General features: G+C 40.7%; 1 protein-coding gene across 4 annotated transcripts in view; it reads left to right on the forward strand.

Annotated features, from left to right (window-relative positions):
* MPPED2 (metallophosphoesterase domain containing 2) overlaps positions 1 to 21,944 on the forward strand; it is a 186,512-nt gene that overhangs the window by 85,163 nt on the left and 79,405 nt on the right. For all 4 annotated transcript variants that reach the window (XM_053562054.1, XM_053562056.1, XM_053562055.1 and 1 more), the window contains exon 4: positions 2,155 to 2,380. In XM_053562054.1, coding sequence (XP_053418029.1) covers positions 2,155 to 2,380 — 226 coding nt within the window. The remainder of the gene's footprint in view (positions 1 to 2,154; positions 2,381 to 21,944) is intronic.

A 21,944-nucleotide genomic window follows, 5' to 3' on the forward strand; every position in this document is an offset into this window, starting at 1 on the left:
AAAAAACTGGTCTAAACAGGGAAGATGGACTTCCTTTGCCCTGGTCACTAGTCTCTTCTGTGCCATCCCTGAACCCAAAACTCCAAAATGAGGGCAGATTAAGAAGCTGAGCCTTCCTGCCAGAGCAGTGGTGCATTAATGCAGGGTTGACAGTGAGTCCCATCGTCATGAATGATTAAAGGGGAACTGGGCAACTACAGTGTGCTTTGTACAAGTGCAATCTTTTGCTCAAAGATTCACGCAGGTGGGACCTGCCTTGGAACGGATTACTGTCCAGGAAAACGTTTCAGCTGGCTTTGGGAGCACGGTGAATCTGGGGTTGCAATAGTAGGCCAGTGGGGTCACAGGGCTATGGTATTAGAGTTGGGAGGCCTATTACCATGTTACAGAGTGTGTGGTCCAGGGAATTCGTGGCCCTGTTAACACATACATCTTTCATCTGCACTCTGAGTGCAGGCATCTTGCAAAATATCACCCTTCTATCTAAGTAGCTTGCTGCATCATACCCCCTAATTACCAAATTCACACAAGCATGCATTTGAGGGAGGCATCCTATTTTTTGTGAGCTTTTCAGCACAATCTTGCATATAACTGAGGCCAGAAGCATGCTGCACAGCATTGCGGGCTAGGAGTCAAAGATAGCCAGTGACGCTTAACCTCAGTGTTTCTGGTTTCTTATCTCTGCGGTGTTATTTATATTTTCTAGGAGACGCCTTCTATCTCTGTGCTAAGCCTCCCCATTAGTGCATATGCTACATATACCATTTTATTACTGGTAGAAACCTAAACATTAATAGCTAAAGTAAAATCAGTAACATTACACAACATAATCCAGCAGTCTAAAAACCACTTTGGTATCAGAAGGCATGTTTGGAATGTGCTACTGAGACCGCGTGGTCATCGGAGTAGAATCTTTACAGGTCGCATTGCTAAAATCCAAGTGGACTGGTGACAGCACTTGTCTGCCCTCATTTCCCCTCCCCAATTTCTCCTCCCCCCCCAAAAAAAATTCTCTTCCCCTTAATTAAATCATTGAGACTCTGACTTGCTTTTAAGGGGCAATTCTTACAACAAGTATATCCAATTTCCTGCTAGTGGTAACTTTAATTCTTTCTGGAATGGCAGGAAACATTAATTTTGCATTGGACCCAGGAGTCTCAGGAAGCTGGGATTATAGGTGTCATTGTCCCCCACGCTTTTTTTCCTTTAAAGTAAAATAAAATGAGCAACTGCACAACAGTGAGGCTGGAGGAAGGGATAGGGAGAAAGTAGAGAAAAGAGCATTAATTTCAGGATGGGGACAGCTGCCTGGCACTATCTCCCTTCGGGTTTTGGTTCTTATAGCATCACGGTGAGTTATTAATATGTATGATCTGTACTTTATTCAAACATTATAAATCTATGCAGAAGTCTGGTGTTTGGGTTTTCCTTTATAGCTTTCATTCTTCTTCCCAGAATTATCTCATTTTGATCGGGAAACTTTTGCATAAAAGGCACACACTGAGAACTCCCATTTCCATACCATAAATATTAAAAGGGGGTTAAGCTTTACAGTTTCTTTTCCCATCCCAATGGGAGAAAAGTTAGCTTTCTAATCAGGGGGCCCTTAATAGTGTTCTTTCTATTCACAAACCAAAAGGTAAACTTAAAATTAGTCTTGCCATGTGAAATCGTAGTATGTGGCTCCTTTCACTGATATAAATCGTGGACTGCTGAATTGTGTCACGTCTTTTGTGGGAAGATGTACTTGAATATCTAGCGGTTGTCTGAGTAGTTAAGAATAGTTCGTTGGTTTATTTTTGGGGGATCAAACCATGTCCAGATCTTTTCTTAAGGATCGTGATCAAAGTGATTTTTACTGGCTGATTATAAAGTGTGGATTCATTGCCATGAGGGAAAGGGGGCTAGGAAATGCAATGTCTTCTTAGTAGCCCTTTCGCTTCTTAGTAAACATTCTATCTATTGTGTATTGTCATTTTTCTTAACATAAAGGAGTAGTCATAAATTTTGGTTCACATGGAAATGTAGAGGAATGTGGGAGCTATTTCATTTGGATGAGCTGTCTGCTAATCACGCCGTCTTGGCCCTTGTACTTTGTGATGGGAAATGAACGTGCTAATTGGTGCTTTTTTTCCCCTCTCTCTCTTATTTCAGGAAACCTGCCGTATGAATATAAAATAGTGATTGCTGGGAATCATGAACTGACGTTTGATAAGGAATTCATGGCAGACCTTGTTAAACAGGACTACTACCGTTTCCCCTCTGTGTCTAAATTGAAACCAGAGGACTTTGACAATGTTCAGTCCCTCCTGACAAACAGTATTTACTTGCAAGATTCGGAGGTAACGGTGAAGGGATTCAGGATATACGGTGCACCTTGGTAAGTGATGATTCAAACAGCCGTCTCCCCCATTTTTCAGCTCAGTGCTGAGAAAGCGTCACTCAGACCTAGATGTTTTCAATGAAAGTGACTAGGATGGAAGGAAACTGCATTGCTGCTATTTCGACAAAACACACATTCTGGTCTGCTACAAATATAAGCACTTGTTGTTTTCATTGTAATGTGGATTCCTTCAGGCAGGTCAATGGGCCTGGAGCTTTGGTAGATACGTACAAGGGTCCCTCAGTATCTGTGGGGTATTGATCCCAGGACCTTTCTCGATACCCCAATTTGAAGATGCTCAAGTTCCTGATATGTAGTGGAATATAATTTGAATGTAACCTACACCCAGCCTCCCATATACTTTATGTCATCTCTAGAGCACTTGTAACACCTAATCCAATGTAAACACTGCATGAATAGTGGTTATGCTGTATTGTTTAGGGAATAATGACAAGAAAAAAAGTCTATACATGTTCAATACAGATGCAGTTGTATTTTTAATATTTTCTGTCTGTGGTTGGTTGAATCCACGGATGCAAACCCACAAAGACAGAGGGCCAACTGTGTATGTTTATGTGACAGGGCTGCGTATGTATCCGGGTGACACAGAAGGATTTGAGAGAAAGTCACTGTGTTACCCTCCAGACAGATTCAGCCTCTCTGAACATTCCATCGGCCTTCGGTAACTCATTTCCCTCTGATAGGAAGCAGCCATAAAATATATTTCTCTAAGATAAGAGTTTCCTCAAATTTCTCTGCATATCGGAATGAGCTCTGTAGACAGATTGTGAAGCTCTGCCCCCAGACGCCCTGACTCTCCCTTCCTGAGCTGAAGCCCAGCAATCTGTATTTTTTCAAAGCTCCCCAGATGAGGCTGATACACAGGCAATTTGGAAGTTACTGGTTGAGAGCTAGTGCTGGAATTCTCAAAACTGAGCTCTAGAAACCTTGAAGCAGGCACATCCCCTCTGGGGCCAGACAGAAAGCATTTTGATCTTGACTCTATCCATTGTCAGATGTCGGATTTTAAAGAAGTTACTTCACAGCCTCAGTTTTTGCATCTTTAAGATAGTGAAATACCTAGTTTCCAGGGTTATTATGAGGACTACATAGGTATTATAGGACTAAATAGGACTAAATGAATTTGCAGTGGACTAAGAGCATCTGGTGGTTTCCCTAGCATAATAATTATCATTTTTCTGGCATTGGCTCTGCCACTATTATTTATTTGAACTTGAGCAAGTCAGTTAGCCCCCTAGAGACAGTTGTTTCATTTTTAAAATGAGATTATTAGAGCAGATTATCAGCGATATCAGAGGATTCTAGATTTCTTGTTTGTTTGAGGGTTCTGTGATGAACAGAACAAACCTTTACTCATCTAATCCAGTTCTTCCCTAGAAGCTGTGACTAGAGCTGGAAAAAGCCAAGCAGAGTGAATTCTGGGTTTTTTTTTTTTTTTTTTTTTGCAGTTTTTGGCCGGGGCTGGGTTTGAACCCACCACCTCTGGTATATGGGGCTGGCACCCTACTCCTTTGAGCCACAGGCACCACCCCAGAGTGAATTCTGATTGTCCACTTCCTTCAACAGTTTGGCTTTCTTTCTGTAAAATATAAAATAGAGATATTTGCTATAATTTTTTTTCTAGCTTTACTCGATGTGCAGAAGGACTGATGAGTGGGTACAGGAAGTACATTTCTGTTTAAAATCACTTTGACAATGACTTTGAAATCTTAAGTACATAATAGAGCAGAACTAGGTGTTCTAGTTGACCACCTCCCTACATTGACCACTTCCTTAAGTCAATGACATTTTCATAGATTGGACATGCGTCACGGGTACATATCAGCACAGTAGGCCTAGTTCCTTATATGAGCCACCTCTGTATGTTGACCAGTTTGTAACAGTCCCTTGGGTGGTCAACTTACAGAGGTTTGGTATATGCCAGGTACTATTCTAAATCCTTTGTATCTATTATCTCATTTAATCCTTAAAATACTCGAAGGGGTCTCATTTGGCAGATCAGAAAACTCAGGCACAGAAAGGTTAAGTCATTGCTCTAGAATCACCACAAATAGTAAGATGCGGCACCCTAATTGGAACCTAGCCAGTCTGGCTCTGGGGTATGTGTGTACAGTCATATGGGGGGGCAGGGGTGGTGGTGATGTGGTAATTGGAGGTTATAATCTGCAGATCCAATTTATATCCAGCTTTATTAGTGTATGTCAATTTTTTTTATGTGTGAGAAGGTGGTAAAGGGCAAGACAATAAACAGTCCTGTGAAATTATAATATAAAAACTGATCTCAGGGTAAGGTAGGGTGTTGATATTAGCATTTTGGGGTAAAGGACAGGAGAGAGAGCGTGCACACATGCATTTCCGGCTTCATAGTCCACTTCTTAAAGACTGGATGCAGGCGTTGAGGAATACCCTCTGATTGGCAGAGAAGCTCAACATGCAAGTTAAGATGAATTTTTTTCAGTAATTTAAGATTACTCTTGAAAAATCTTCAAAAGGCACAGACATTTCAAGCTATTCCGGAGCAAGCAAGACTTTGGAGATCCCTGGATGGATAATTGCTGATGATGACAACAACCGACTTCCTCTACTATCTGAGCTGATTCAGATCTGTTTAGGACATATAGTTTAGCTAAGGCAGACTGCAGCTGTGATGAATGAGGAAATGATGTTGGTCCTCAGGCAGATCTTGGAGCACCTCAAGAAATGAAACAAATTCAAATATGTGATGTGATGGGTTGTTATCTGGCTTTGGTGGTGGTACAAACCACAGACAATGTTTATATCTGAACTGGATTAATATGTATTTAACATTTTTGAATTTTAATATTAGCAAAGGTGATAAAGTAGAGAAAATAGGCAGCATCATTTAGTTTTCTGATACGTTCTCCTAAAGTTGGTGTGATACATGATGTTTGTTACAGGGATTTCTTCAGAGCCTGAACTATTTCCTGCTATGCACCTCTTTACGAGGAAAGAGATTTTAAGTGGGGTTTGCCTGATCTATTGGAATTATTGATGCTTTGTGTTTTGACTAAAAATACAAGAGTTTGACGAATGCATATTTCCATTACATCCTATATTTTTGGAGGCATGAGTAGTTTGGATCTCACTGTGAAGATGTTTTGTTAAAATTAATGTACCTGGGACTGCTGATAATCTGAGCGTGGATTTAGGAATGTCTGTATTAGCGTTTCGGCACAGGGAGGATGGTATTGGCTCGCTCTCCCATGTATCCCAGCGTTGGAACACTGGGCAAGTTTCTTAACATCCAGGGGCCTCTGTTTCCTCATCTCTGAAATGGGAGATAGAACATGATGTGAATGATTATTCCCTGACATGACCGTTATGAAGATAGAGTTGATGCATCCGTACAACAGTTTCTGAGCAGAGAGTATGCATTGGGTAAGTGTTAGCTATTACTACTAGTAGAGGCGTGTTGGTGTTCCTAATCTACTTTACACCTTTCACACCTTTATCAGGAGACTGTGGTACTAGGAGTTGGGTGGGGTGGATTCTAACCCTAGTTCAGCCTCTGCTGATTGGATGACACTAGGAAAGTCACTTGAACTTCTCTATTTAGTTGCCAGACTTGGGGGGAATGAGGCTTGTCCTCATCTCTCTGATTCTCCACCCATTTAAACAGTCACCAAACTTAGAATCTGCAAAGAGAATATGTACTTGCAGGGCATGCTTTATAATTTTAAAACCCTGAACATCTTTTAACCTCTTTTACTATTAAGAATTTAACTAGAAGCAATGTTTGGGAGAATGTATACCATAGGTACCATTTTTCTGTCTTCAGAAGTTAGGTTTTCTCCATCCCTGAGACCTACTGACAGGTGAATGTCTGCTTAATAACCCAACACATCTTTCAACCCCTAAGTAACGTAAACTGATATAAGTTTGATTTGCACGCTTTTCTAGTGACTTTTCTGGAGGAAATGTTAAGTTCTGCATTACTCATATTACTAGTGGTTTTAATTTAAAAACAGAAATCAAAATAAGAACCCCAGTACTAAGGATTTCCATCCTGACATAGGTTTCTCGAAAGTAATTGCGGTCGGATCGGGGAAAACAGCTGTAACTCATGTATTTAAAAAATAGGGACTGTGAGTTGCTTTAGCTACAGAAGAAGAATATTAGTTAGTATTCATTACATGTATATAACTTGTAGCACAGCTGAAAGCTAGCTACCTCAAGACCAGGGAGAATTAAAGTAGTGTTTTCTAATTTACAATTTAACAGGAATTTGTATGTAGAAAATAACTTAACAACACACCAGAGCATTCATGTATGTTTGCATCGGGTATGGGCTGTAGTACTTATTATTAATAGATCCCCGAGGAAGAGGCTTTCAATGTGGTTTGATGGGTCTGGGAAAATTCAGTGGTCTAACTGAAAAAGTTGTAAGTGGGATTCCAGGAAAGAGAGAGGCTTCCTTGAAAGGAGAGCAAGAATTGATGGATTCCCCAGGGCAGCTCTGCCTCAGGGGCCTTAACCCAGGTCTTCTGACTTCTGCATATATTTCTTCACCATCTCATTCTTCTGAGAACCTTGAAGGAAGGAATCAGACATCTTTGAACAGTTCAGTCACAGATCTGCTTCCCTTTTACTATTGTTAATTTTTCACTCTTCTTTTTTGGGGGGTAGAAGAAGAGGGTCTGGTGTTGTCAGGCCGTTAGATGAGCCTTCAAACTTGGCTTTTCCAACAGGAAATCCCGTGGATTTCTCATCTGCCCAGTGTGTTGATTCTCTGCCACCAAGGTGGTTCTCAATTTCCTCTGTGACTCTCACTCTCAGCTCCGTAATGTCTTTTCCAAAGGCCGAGTATGGTTAGAAAGAGGAGACAGAATTCTCATCTGTCAAATAGTAGCCATGGTAGTAACTAAGTGCTTGTCTGGGCAGGGTAGAGGGGAAGTGGAATTTTGAAATTTTCTTGGCATTTTTGGTTAATGCCAGCAGATTTTAGTAAATTTACTCGTGGGACTTGGCAGTTAAAAATCGACTAGCCTTTTCTTTTTCTGATTTCACATGCTCTTTCAATACTAAGATGCTATGCAGGGAAAAAAAAAAAAATCCACGTTCTAATTGATTAGCAGCCAAGCTGCAAAAAGTTAGAGGTCTGTATTGTACCAACTGGAGCAGAGCAGTTGATTGTTCAGGGAAAGCCGACACCTTGTTCTCCTCTTGAACAGAAGTACGGGAGCTGGTCCCCTGTGGCTTTTAATGAATATGAGTGGGGCTTTCCAATGTCCAGGAATTTGATCTCTAGGCTGACCAAGAGGTCAGGAACAAAGAGCACATTTTTTTTTTCACGTTAGAGTGGACCCAGGTGTAATTTGTCAAATTTAGTAACTGTGGAGGAAGTGCCTTAACTTCCACCACAGGAAAATTAGATCAGGCCTAGGCAGTGCGATTCTAAAATGGCTGAAATAGGAAGACAAAGTCCGTGGGGTTGCATTTTCAAAGGAAATGTGAGCAGTATTTGTGTCCCCCGCCCCCATTTCCTACCATAACCACGTTGCGCTCATTCATTCATTTAGAGCTAATTTTCTCGTCATTTTTTTCAGAGCGGGAGTTGAGTGTTGATTCTACAGCGTTTATAATTGTGTTTGCACACAAAATAGCTGCAAGGTTGCTTAGGTTCCCTTGTTCTGATCATTGCAATAGTACTTTATGTTTACCCTGTCAGAAAAAGCTTCAGATGTTTTTATTTCCAATTATAAGTTTTGTACTGTATCATGTATTTTGCTGACAGTCTTCAAGTTCTTGAAACAGCAAAGAAGAAATTAACAACAGATATTGAATGAGGGGATTAGAAAACTGATTGGCAACTCATATGACAGAATTTAGATATGGGGATGAGTGGAACGGGTTCATTTATTTTACTTTCATAGTCATACTTTGTAATTAACTTGAGGCCCCCCCCCCAAAAAAAAAATAAAAAAGAAGAAAAGAAAGAAAGAAACAGCTCTGTGTTGACCAGAAAAATCCTTTTGTGTTAAAGAACAAGACTATACAAACAATATTGGTTCTGCACCATGTTTTTCAGGGATTCCACCTTTTATTCAGGAGGGGTCAGAAAGGTATTGGCACAGAAAAAGGTCTTGTGTGTGTGTTAAACAAATATGCACTCTGCTCTTACATGATTCTGTTTAAAGGCCCAGGCTAACATTTCATTTTTCTTGGCACCGGGCCCATAGACTCTCCCATTATGAAACCTATGGCTGTTCTGCCCCAGTCTAGAGTTACAGGGCTCTGTTTACATTTTTGTCTGTTTCAGAATGCAGCTGACTGCTCTTAGAACTACATGGGATCAGATTCAGTTCTTGTTTAGCAACTGCCCTGTTGATTTGAAAAAGGAGAAAGCAAAACTGCTCACTTTGCTTCCTACCTGCCTTTGATAACCAAATCAGTAAATACCATTTCAAAAGCCAGTTTTATGCAGGACTTGTCAGATCCAACTCACTCTTAACCTTTCTTTCCACCAGTTCCTTCTCGCTCAGGGGTAGGGAACATTTTCACTTGGAAGGTCACATTAATTTAGTTGTAATCAAGCAAAGCTGCATTCAAGAAACTTCAGTTATAGATGCTTAAAAATGTACGTTATATGATAAAATCTAGCTAGTATATACTTATTACTTTCCAAAACGAAAACTATATATTAAAGTTAACTAAACTTTTAATGACTCTGTCGTGTCTGCTTTCTGTTGTAAAGCACTGGAATACTGTATTCAGTTCTAGCCTGCAGATCCCTAATTTCTTTTGATCCTGTAGCTCTGTGGTTCCCAAATGATGGGTGGTGGACTGGTACTGGTCCATGACTGGTACTGATCTGTGGCTTCTTAGCAACCAGGCTGCACTGCAGGAGGTGAGCAGCAGCTGCTGCTTCATCTTTATTTACAGCTGTTCTCCCGTTGCTGGCATCCCTGCCTGAGCTCCACCTCCTGTTGGAAAGTAGTGGCGTTAGATTCTCATGGGAGTACGGACCCTACTGTCAACTGTGCACGCGAGGGATCTAGGTTGTGCGCTCCTTATGAGAACTGCCCCCCCCTCCAATGACCTGTTGAATCTGTGGCAAAATTGTGTTCCATAAAACCAGTCCCTGGTGCCAAAAAGGTTGGGGACCTCTGCTTTACATGGATATCAGTAATCTGTGACCTTAAGGGCATCTTGATTTGGATGAAGTAGGAGAATGTAGTTTCACAGCAATAAGTGGTTAAAAAACAAGGAAGCATTTTTGGGGCATTTTACCAAAGCCATGTTTATTCTGCATTTTTCCGTATTTTGATTAGATGTTGCTTAGCATTAAACGATGACTTTAAAATGTCATCTACTGAGAGTTCAATCAGTTCCATCTGTAGTTCTTTAGGTGCCTTGATCATATCAACTTGGTGAGGCTGACATGGTAACCGGAGCAGGATGTCGTGATTCCAGAAGTCAATAATGAACCTTTCCTTGTGTTGTCCAATGAATAGGTCTATAGCAGCTGTGTATTTTTCAGATGAGTAACATATATCATCCTGCTCATCACTGACCTTTGCTAACTGAGGAAAATGTTCATCTGAAATTTCCTTTTGAAGAAGTATTTTGATGAAAGAAAGCTTGTTTCGAAATGCTTGGATTTTTTTTTTTTTTGTCACATATCATTTACAGACTTAGTCTTACCTTGCGAAGTAAAATTCAAGTCATTTTGGTTTGACATATGACACAGAAATGCTGCATTCCAACAGACATCTTCTTTCGATAATTCACATTGCTGTTTATGTTCTTAATAAAATATAACTGTATGTTTTCACAGTGATAAAATTTTGCCTAACACCTGTCCCTGCAATAGTCAATGAACTTTAGGATGATCCAACACATCTACACAGAATATGTCATCAAAATGGATAATGCCCCGTTGCATTTGAAGGAATATTGTTAACAATACTTATAATTTGTTGCAAAGTGTCACTTAAAATAGAAGCTTTAGCACAGAGATTTTGCTAATGCAAGATATAATGAAAAGAAATGAGAGTATAAGGATCTGTTAATACTTTTATTATCTGTGCAATAAATCCTTCATGTTTTTCTGTCATGGAAGGTGCACCATCTGTACATACATGCACTAAATTTACCCAATTCAGTCCAACTTCACAACATTTATCTTGAAAGTTGAAGGTATCTATTGCCCACGTCTATTCCTGTGTTCTGTTAGCAAGAGTGCCCAAAGCAAGTAATTCTTTGTAGCAAAATAAATCTACTGCTATGACCTGAATGAAATATAAAACCTGCTCCTAGTCAGTAGTATCAGTTGATTCATCCAAAGTGATTGAATAATATATATTTTCCTTTTGAAGTATTGCACAAAGTTTTGCTGTGAAGTCGAACACTAATTCATGGTGCTGATCAGTTATGGTTCTTGAAAGAGGCAGTCATTTGAACTTTGAAACCTTATCCTGCTTTAAGCATCCTACAACCTTAACAATGCATTCTTTCACAATTTCTGCGTCACTGAAGGGCTTCCCCTTTACCCCACGTTTATAAGCTACTTTATAATTGCTTCACTGGCATTATTTCCAGATCTTATTGCTGCTTGAAAGCATTGTCTTTGCTTTTTCTTTTCATCTTTTAATTTCTGCAATGCAACCTTTCGTACCTCTCCCTCTAATTTAAAATATTGGTGGTTCTTGTGTTACAATGCTGATGAGCATCGAATTTCTTTACATTGACATTGCAGTATCACAAAGCAAGCAAATCATCTTCTCTTTAGCAGAAACAAGATAATATTGTAATTCCCAATTCTCATTAAACAATTTTTTCTTCCCTCAGCTTTCTCTTGGTCTTCTTTGACATGATGGGCTGTTAAAAAGATAGAATTAAAAAATACTGTCAAGCTGAAATACAGTTCGCCACTGTCAAAAGCTGATAACAAAATGGCATACTTGATGCCCCCATAAACTCTCACCAGCCAGCCTTGTGCGATAACGGCACCAGTAAGGCGGGAGAGGTTAGAACTGAATCACGAGCATGGCAGCTGTCAATTTAGCCCTCATGGCTTACTAATAATGTTCTAATTGTGCCTGTCAATCTGGGAGGATTCTCTTGTTGGAACTTACTTTATGCTTTGCTATTTTAAATGCATTCATTTTTAAAATAAAATAAAAATACATGAGACAAATACAAATGTATTAATAAAAATAAAAAGATTTATTCTATAAAATTTGGATTCAGTCAAAGGCCGAAGTTAAGGACCTAGAAGGCCACGTGTGGCTGTAAGACCTCAGGTTCCCCACTTCTGGTCTAGCTCCAACTTTAATCGTGCCCTGTATCTATCTGATGTGTTGGTGGTGGAAGAATGTGGAGGTTGTTAGAAGTGTTGGTGTGCATTCAGTTATGCCTCCTAGCAACCATTGGCATCATTTAACTTTTTGCCTGCACATTCTGAGAGCAACTCAGCTAGCAAACAACAATAATAAATTTACATTTGGAAAGTATGTGTCACTCGGGGAACTTTCATATGTATTATCTCACTTGGGTCTCACAATAATTCTTTAAAAGATGCAGGATAAGTGTTAATAAGAGCCAGTATTGACAAGTGTCTGTATGTCTGATGCTGCCTGCTTATAACAGAGAAGACCAAAACAGAGAATTTCTAACAGATAAGGCGACTTGCCTATAGCCACAGTGTTAATTTGAGGAGGAATAGGGTTAGAATCCAGGGGTTTTTTGCTGAGTTCTTTAGACTAAACCAGGATATCCTAGCAACAACAGATGTCTATCTATTACGCCTTGACCTGAGCAACTCAGGAAGTGGCCACTTCTCATCTTGGAAGACCTGGCTGTTTCTGTCTAGATGCAAAAAGGGTGGACAGAATCCAAGCCAATGCCCATCAGGGGTGTTTAGGATTAAGTGGTGAGGTGTGCTTCTAGGAAAAAATAGGACTGTCAAAGGGGCAGAAGAAAAAAATTATCCAGCATCTTTTGGGTGGTGTGTCCTGGAGACTAGGGTTTAAAAAAAATTACATTTTTGGGAGGCGGAGCAAGATGGCAGCCGAGTAACAGCTTCCTTGCATCTGGGCACCGTGAGTCTGGGGAGTTAGGACTCCAGGCATCTCTGGCTGGTGGGAACTGCCTATCATCACTCCTATGAGGATACAGGGAGTCAGCGAGAGACTTCTGGACCCCAAGAGGAGGACTAAATCCGTGGAAAACCGGCAAGTGGTCGCGTGTGTTCAATCCGTCTAAACCCGCCCACAACTGTAAGTTCAGTAGCAGCGAGACTGCAAACCAGAAAGGCCTTACCTGTGAACTGTTTTGATGTCCTTGGACTTGGCACTGAGTTGAACTGCCTTGGGGAAGGCCTGAGCGGGAGTGCGAGAACTTTGGCCATTGTCTAGGGCCCCAGTCTGAGCCGCTGAGCCAGACGGAGCTAATAGTGTTTGGCGGTGGGTCACACGGATCCATTGTCAGCGATCTGCCCCGGCAAGCTCCGCCCTCAGGGTCACAGAGCTAGAAACGGGTGGGAGCTGGTAACCCAGCAACCAAGTAGCCTAAGGGTGGGGTCTGAGCCGCCTTGCAGCCCTAACCCTCAGGGGCAGAGTGAGACCGGTTTTGGCACACTGAGTAAGTGGATAGCCACTTCAGCAGCGATTCCAGCAAGAAAGCTGGGAAAGCTTCTGCTCAACAAGTTTACAAGTTCGAAGTGCCTTTTAAGTAGGCTGAAGAGAGATTCAGGGTGTCTACCTGCTGGGGTTTGAGTAATCAGCAGCCTCCAGTCGTATCTGAACTGTGACTAACATCTCATACCCCAGAAGACCACGTGTTGCCCAGACAATATTCAATAACATATACAAACTGCTTTGTTTTTGGTTGTGTATTTTTTTCTTTCTTTTTTTGCTTGGTTGTTTTTTTTTGTTTGTTTATTTTAACGTTGCTGATATTCTTTTGTTTTTTTAATTTCAATCTTTTCCACACAGATCCCTTTTTCTTTCTCAATTTTCCTAGTTTAATTATAATTTCCCATTGCTGCTTTTTTTAATAACTTCAACTTCATTTTTGCTAGTGTTTCTACCGATATAATTTGGTTTTTCACCCAATTTTATCCCTGTAAAGTTTTCTGTTTGCTTCTTTTGGTTTGATTTATAGCATTTTTGTCTTTCCTCTCTACTTGGTGGAGGTGGGGTACTGTGTCTGATCAGGTTAGCAAAGAGCTGCTGACCTCAAGGGAACCACGCAACTGGGCACCCCCAGAAGGTGGGGTTTTTTAAGGTTGTGTCAAAGTACCCTACTGTACACCTATATTGCCCTGTCTCCCTCTTTCTGTGCCTCTCTTCTTTTTGTCAATATTCCTTATACCCACCCCCTCTCCTTTCTCTATCTTTCTTTTTTTCTTATCACTCGGTCCTCCTTTCTTTCATCCCCTTTTTTTTTGCTCTTCAACCTTCTCACCCTTCTGGTCCTGTAACCTTTAGTCCACAGGCACAAGAACTTAAAGAGCAAGAGGAAGTGAAAGGAAAATTAGGGCAAGCAAACAGATAAAAGAAATCACTCATGAGGAAGAATCAGCAGAAAACTCCAGGCAACATGAAGAACCAGTCTAGAACAACCCCACCAAGGGACCATGAGGTAGCTACTGCAGAGGATTCCACCTATACAGAAATGTTAGGAATGACAGAAAGGGAATTTAGAATACACATGTTGAAAACAATGAAAGAAATGATGGAAACAATGAAGGAAATTGCTAATAAAGTGGAAAATAACCAAAAGGAAATCCAAAAACAGAATCAAATAAGAGATGAACGATATGAAGAATATAAAAAGGATATAGCAGACCTGAAGGAACTGAAACAGTCAATTAGGGATCTTAAAGATGCAATGGAAAGTATCAGCAACAGGTTAGACCATGCAGAAGAAAGAATTTCAGAGGTAGAAGACAAAGTTCTTGAGATAACTCAGACAGTAAAAGAGGCAGAAAAGAAGAGAGAGAAAGCAGAACGTTCACTGTCAGAATTATGGGACTTTATGAAGCGTTCCAACATACGAGTTATAGGAATTCCAGAAGGGGAAGAAGAATGCCCCAGAGGAATGGAAGCCATACTAGAGAATATTATAAAAGAAAATTTCCCAAACATCACCAAAGATTCTGACACACTGCTTTCAGAGCGATATCGGACCCCGGGTCGCCTCAACTCTAACCGAGCTTCTCCAAGACACATTGTGATGAACCTGTCCAAAGTCAAGACAAAAGAAAAGATTCTGCAAGCTGCCAGGAGTAAGCGCCAGTTGACCTACAGGGGCAAATCCATCAGAGTTACCACAGACTTCTCTAATGAAACTTTCCAAGCAAGAAGACAATGGTCATCTACCTTTAATCTACTTAAACAGAACAATTTTCAGCCCAGAATTCTGTACCCTGCTAAGCTAAGCTTCAAAATTGACGGAGAAATCAAATCATTTACGGATATACAAACATTGAGGAAATTCGCCACAACAAGACCAGCTCTACAGGAAATACTTCAACCTGTTCTGCACACTGACCACCACAATGGATCAGCAGCAAAGTAAGAACTCAGAAATCAAAGGACAGAACCTAACCTCCACACTGATGCAAAAGATAAAACTAAGCAATGGACTCTCACCAAATAAGACGAATAGAATACTACCACTCTTATCCATTATCTCAATAAATGTTAATGGCTTGAATTCCCCACTGAAGAGACATAGATTGGCTGACTGGATTAAAAAACACAAGCCATCCATTTGCTGTCTGCAAGAAACACACCTGGCTTCAAAAGACAAATTAAAGCTCCGAGTCAAGGGTTGGAAGACAATTTTTCAGGCAAATGGAATTCAGAAGAAAAGAGGAGTTGCAATCTTATTTTCAGATACATGTGGATTTAAAGCAACTAAAGTCAAAAAAGACAAAGATGGTCACTTTATATTGGTCAAGGGAAAACTACAACAAGAAGACATTTCAATTCTAAATATTTATGCACCCAATTTAAATGCTCCCAGATTCTTGAAGCAGACCTTACTCAGTCTGAGCAATATGATATCTGATAATACCATCATAACAGGGGACTTTAACACACCTCTTACAGAGCTGGACAGATCCTCTAAACAGAAATTAAACAAAGATGTAAGAGATTTAAATGAGACCCTAGACCAACTATGCTTGATAGACGTATATAGAACACTCCACCCCAAAGATAAAGAATATACATTCTTCTCATCACCCCATGGAACATTCTCCAAAATTGATCATATCCTGGGACACAAAACAAATATCAACAGAATCAAAAGAATTGAAATTTTACCTTGTATCTTTTCAGACCATAAGGCACTAAAGATGGAACTCAACTCTAACAAAAATGCTCAACCCCACCCAAAGGCATGGAAATTAAACAATCTTCTGTTGAATAACAGATGGGTGAAGGAAGAAATAAAACAGGAAATCATTAACTTCCTTGAGCATAACAACAATGAAGACACAAGCTACCAAAACCTGTGGGATACTGCAAAAGCAGTTTTGAGAGGAAAATTCATCGCTTTAGATGCCTACATTCGAAAAACAGAAAGAGAGCACATCAACAATCTCACAAGAGATCTTATGGAATTGGAAAAAGAAGAACAATCTAAGCCTAAACCCAGTAGAAGAAAAGAAATATCCAAAATCAAATCAGAGATCAATGAAATTGAAAACAAAAGAATCATTCAGAAAATTAATGAAACAAGGAGTTGGTTTTTTGAAAAAATAAATAAAATAGATAAACCATTGGCCAGACTAACTAGAAATAGAAAAGTAAAATCTCTAATAACCTCAATCAGAAACGATAAAGGGGAAATAACAACTGATCCCACAGAGATACAAGAGATCATCTCTGAATACTACCAGAAACTCTATGCCCAGAAATTTGACAATGTGAAGGAAATGGATCAATATTTGGAATCACACCCTCTCCCTAGACTTAGCCAGGAAGAAATAGACCTCCTGAACAGACCAATTTCAAGCACTGAGATCAAAGAAACAATAAAAAAGCTTCCAACTAAAAAATGCCCTGGTCCAGATGGCTTCACTCCAGAATTCTATCAAACCTTCAAGGAAGAGCTTATTCCTGTACTGCAGAAATTATTCCAAAAAATTGAGGAAGAAGGAATCTTCCCCAACACATTCTATGAAGCAAACATCACCCTGATACCAAAACCAGGAAAAGACCCAAGCAAAAAGGAGAATTTCAGACCAATCTCACTCATGAATATAGATGGAAAAATTCTCAACAAAATCCTAGCCAATAGATTACAGCTTATCATCAAAAAAGTCATTCATCATGATCAAGTAGGCTTCATCCCAGGGATGCAAGGCTGGTTTAACATACGCAAGTCCATAAACGTTATCCACCATATTAACAGAGGCAAAAATAAAGATCACATGATCCTCTCAATAGATGCAGAAAAAGCATTTGATAAAATCCAGCATCCTTTTCTAATTAGAACACTGAAGAGTATAGGCATAGCTGGCACATTTCTAAAACTGATTGAAGCTATCTATGACAAACCCACAGCCAATATTTTACTGAATGGAGTAAAACTGAAAGCTTTTCCTCTTAGAACTGGAACCAGACAAGGTTGTCCTCTGTCACCTTTACTATTCAACATAGTGCTGGAAGTTCTAGCCAATACAATTAGGCAAGACAAGGAAATAAAGGGAATCCAAATGGGAGCAGAGGAGGTCAAACTCTCCCTCTTTGCTGACGACATGATCTTATACTTAGAGAACCCCAAAGACTCAACCACAAGACTCCTAGAAGTCATCAGAAAATACAGTAATGTTTCAGGATATAAAATCAATGTCCACAAGTCAGTAGCCTTTGTATACACCAATAACAGTCAAGATGAGAAGCTAATTAAGGACACAACTCCCTTCACCATAGTTTCAAAGAAAATGAAATACCTAGGAATATACCTAACGAAGGAGGTGAAGGACCTCTATAAAGAAAACTATGAAATCCTCAGAAAGGAAATAGCAGAGGATATTAACAAATGGAAGAACATACCATGCTCATGGATGGGAAGAATCAACATTGTTAAAATGTCTATACTTCCCAAAGCAATCTACCTATTCAATGCCATTCCTATCAAAGTACCTACATTGTACTTTCAAGATTTGGAAAAAATGATTCTGCGTTTTGTATGGAACCGGAAAAAACCCCGTATAGCTAAGGCAGTTCTTAGTAACAAAAATAAAGCTGGGGGCATCAGCATACCAGATTTTAGTCTGTACTACAAAGCCATAGTGCTCAAGACAGCATGGTACTGGCACAAAAACAGAGACATAGACACTTGGAATCGAATTGAACACCAAGAAATGAAACTAACATCTTACAACCACCTAATCTTCGATAAACCAAACAAGAACTTACCTTGGGGGAAAGACTCCCTATTCAATAAATGGTGTTGGGAGAACTGGATGTCTACATGTAAAAGACTGAAACTGGACCCACACCTTTCCCCACTCACAAAAATTGATTCAAGATGGATAAAGGACTTAAATTTAAGGCATGAAACAATAAAAATCCTCAAAGAAAGCATAGGAAAAACACTGGAAGATATTGGCCTGGGGGAAGACTTCATGAAGAAGACTGCCATGACAATGGCAACAACAACAAAAATAAACAAATGGGACTTCATTAAACTGAAAAGCTTCTGTACAGCTAAGGAGACAATAACCAAAGCAAAGAGACAACCTACACAATGGGAAAGGATATTTGCATATTTTCAATCAGACAAAAGCTTGATAACCAGGATCTATAGAGAACTCAAATTAATCCACATGAAAAAAGCCAACAATCCCTTATATCAATGGGCAAGAGACATGAATAGAACTTTCTCTAAAGACGACAGACGAATGGCTAACAAACACATGAAAAAATGTTCATCATCTCTATATATTAGAGAAATGCAAATCAAAACAACCCTGAGATATCATCTAACCCCAGTGAGAATGGCCCACATCACAAAATCTCAAAACTGCAGATGCTGGCGTGGATGTGGAGAGAAGGGAACACTTTTACACTGCTGGTGGGACTGCAAACTAGTACAACCTTTCTGGAAGGAAGTATGGAGAAACCTCAAAGCACTCAACCTAGACCTCCCATTCGATCCTGCAATCCCATTACTGGGCATCTACCCAGAAGGAAAAAAATCCTTTTATCATAAGGACACTTGTACTAGACTGTTTATTGCAGCTCAATTTACCATTGCCAAAATGTGGAAACAGCCTAAATGCCCACCAACCCAGGAATGGATTAACAAGCTGTGGTATATGTATACCATGGAATACTATTCAGCCATTAAAAAAAATGGAGACTTTACATCCTTCGTATTAACCTGGATGGAAGTGGAAGACATTATTCTTAGTAAAGCATCACAAGAATGGAGAAGCATGAATCCTATGTACTCAATCTTGACATGAGGACAATTAATGACAATTAAGGTTATGGGGGGGGAGCAGAAAGAGGGATGGAGGGAGGTGGGTGGGGCCTTAGTGTGTGTCACATTTTATGGGGGCAAGACATGATTGCAAGAGGGACTTTACCTAACAATTGCAATCAGTGTAACTGGCTTATTGTACCCTCAATGAATCCCCAACAATAAAAAAAAAAAAAAAAAAAAAAAAAAAAAAAAATTACATTTTTTTGTTTGTTTGTTTTGTTTTTTGTAAGCTATGGGTCAGCTCCTTCTGGTTCTTTTGCTTCACAGAGAGGACTTCACACACAACACACATCAGGGGGCAAGTATCAGTTGCATGTAGCTTTTTCCCTCCAAGGCACCAAGCAGCATCTGAGAGAGACAGCAGCTCTGGGCAGATGCAGCAAGAAGGAAAGGCTGGCAGTGTGCCCCCACTCAGTCAGGCCTGCCAGGGGCCCACACGCTGTGTTCCAGAGCAGACCTGCGCCTTCTCATTTGGACATGGCTGGCTGGCTGCTGGTGTTCTTGCGTTTTTTCCTATGACACTAACAGGTTTCTTCTTTTAAAGCAAAGTTGCTGCTGGTGGACAGAAAGAGATTATAAAGGCGCTGTGTGCTCCATGAGGGACCTGGGGCTTTGTTCTTGCACCCTGTAAGCGCGCCCAGGGCCTGGCACATAATAGGGGCTCAGTCCCTGTCTGTTGAATGGATAAATAAATGAGGGTGGTGGTGGTAGAGAGATTTCTGTGGTTGATCAACAGAAGGTTTTCACAGACGAGACAGCCAGTGGCACAAGGAAAGAAAATGTCCCTGAGTCTACAAAATGGGGCAGTGGAGACGATTGAGCAAAATGGAACCAAAGCCCCAAAGTAACCAATGTCTGTTCACTTCAAGAACATCCCTAGATTCTTCCTGAACGTCAGCTATGTAGAGAGATGAGCGTTTCTCCAGGTGAGTGTGCTTTAGTAAAGGTCAGGGATGGGAGCAGGACAAACCTGACTTTAAGGAGTGAGAGTCTTCAAAGAAAGTCTCCACCAGTACTTTCGTGGGTCTTTCATTTCTTCACCTCCAAAGCCTATTCCCATTCTGTGAGCAGCCGTAGAAGTTGCTGTTAGATTTGGAGACCGCCTCCCCTGGGCTGCAGTGAGAGCAGTGAGCGGGAAGGGTGGGGTTGGCAGAAATCCAGACCAGGGCAGGGCTCAGAATGTCCTTTGTCCAGTATAGAGTATCCCCACTTCTCAGTGATTTCATTCTCGGTGGTTGAATTTTCAAAGTTAGGGTCATGTGGACTCCTTACCATTTATTTTCAAGCTGCCTTACAAACAAGCATTTCTTATTTCATAGTCTGCACCATTCCTGTGAGTGGACTTCTCCAGGTCTCACCAGACTGAGCCTGCTGGGGTCCCACCGGCTGTGTAAACCTGTGTTTGCTGGTTACAGTCACAGCTGCTGCTCCGTCTGTCTGCAGTGCTGTTCTTTCCCGTGGCTGGGACGTGTCCCCAAGGTAGTCTAGGTCACCGCACTACTCCTTTAACTCTCCCGGTGACCTCTGAGGAAGGTGCCCATGGATGAGGTTACTCCTCTCACCATCTGCCCCCCTTTTGCCAGCAGGACACCTGCATATCCACAGAACCTCCTTCCACGCCTTCTATGGGCTGCCAAAATTGTTTCATAACAGAGCTTGGTAATCAAAGCCACGTTGTGCTCTGTGCTAGGCAGTGGAGAAGCCCTCTGCCCTTCTCATCTGCTCCAGAGAGGGCTGTCAAGGCACCCACCATCTAACAGATTCATCTGGAAGCCTGTGGGAGGCTTGATGGGGGACAGGCTGACGTATAGGCTCAGGAACATCTATCCCCAATGGCACAGTCTTTGTTGAACTCTTTCTCCGCAAACTCTTGCAGAGTCGCTCTTCTCTTAAACCGTCAGTTTCTCTAGCTAACAAACTTCTGGCAAGACCTTCCCACATAACCTGAAAACTTGGCTCCCCTGTGGAACATAGCTTACCAGCTACAATCCTCTTCTGCCTGCTAGGGAGAGAGGCCATGGCACAGGCTTTGGCCTTAGAAACAGCTCAAGTTGACATTTAGAACTTACTTGCCTTTTTGAACATGTTAATTCAATCTCTCTGAGCCACAGTTTCATCTGTCAAATGGGTATTCAGATAATAATAACTACAATTTATTGTGCGTCATTCACATAAAGGTACCTTATGTAACACTGATTTTAAGTGTCACAGCAACCCTATAAAGGAGGTCATAGCATGCCCATTTGTGAGATGACAAAATGAAAGGTCAGAGAGGTTAAAGAGCTCACCCAAGGACACTCGCCTGGTGAAGAACTAGAAATCAGTTCCAAATTTATTTGGTCCCAAAGCCTTTATTTTTTTCCATTATTCACAGTAACTTTGTCGTGGTATTAAAATGAGATTGTGTACGTTAACCTCCAGGTGCTCAGTGATTTTCTACCCTTGTTAACAATTAACAATTGTTAGTTTTGTAATGGCTGTTAAGGTTTTGGTTTGTTTGTTTATATGGTGGTACACCAGGATGGAAGAGAAGCAGTGAAGGGCAGAAATGAGATAAACAGGAAATTTAGCCTAAGAAAACAGTTACCTCTGTGCTTTGGGGATGGGGGTGGTATGGGAGAGAGAGGAAGAGAGAAAACTTTTTAAAGTGAATATTGTACCGTGTCTGTACACGCCATGTTGTATATGGCCTGGATAAGTGGAAACCAGTTAGGAAAGGAACCCCATAGTCACCTGTGTTTGGTCAAAAGGCCTGGAAGCGAATAAATGTCAGTTAAATGAAGACATATGGGGCATTTATAAGGTCACTTCCATCAAGTGTCATTTTCAATGTATGAGTAACACTTGGCAGTGCATTTTCACTCAGGAAAAATAAAGGTAATCTTGAATGATAACTATAAATGGAATGTGGAATGTTCCATGAGGGCTCCTCCAACACGAAGTTAGGAGCAAATTTGAAAGACTCTGGGTTGGCAGAATGTGTATGCGTTCTGCAAAGAGCAGAAAAGGTGAGCCACAAATCTGCATTAATTCAGGACAGGACAGCCGGGGAATGTTTTGCTCACAT

The sequence above is a fragment of the Nycticebus coucang genome, chromosome 14 (genome assembly GCF_027406575.1).
Source record: "Nycticebus coucang isolate mNycCou1 chromosome 14, mNycCou1.pri, whole genome shotgun sequence".
Classification (NCBI taxonomy): domain Eukaryota; kingdom Metazoa; phylum Chordata; class Mammalia; order Primates; family Lorisidae; genus Nycticebus; species Nycticebus coucang.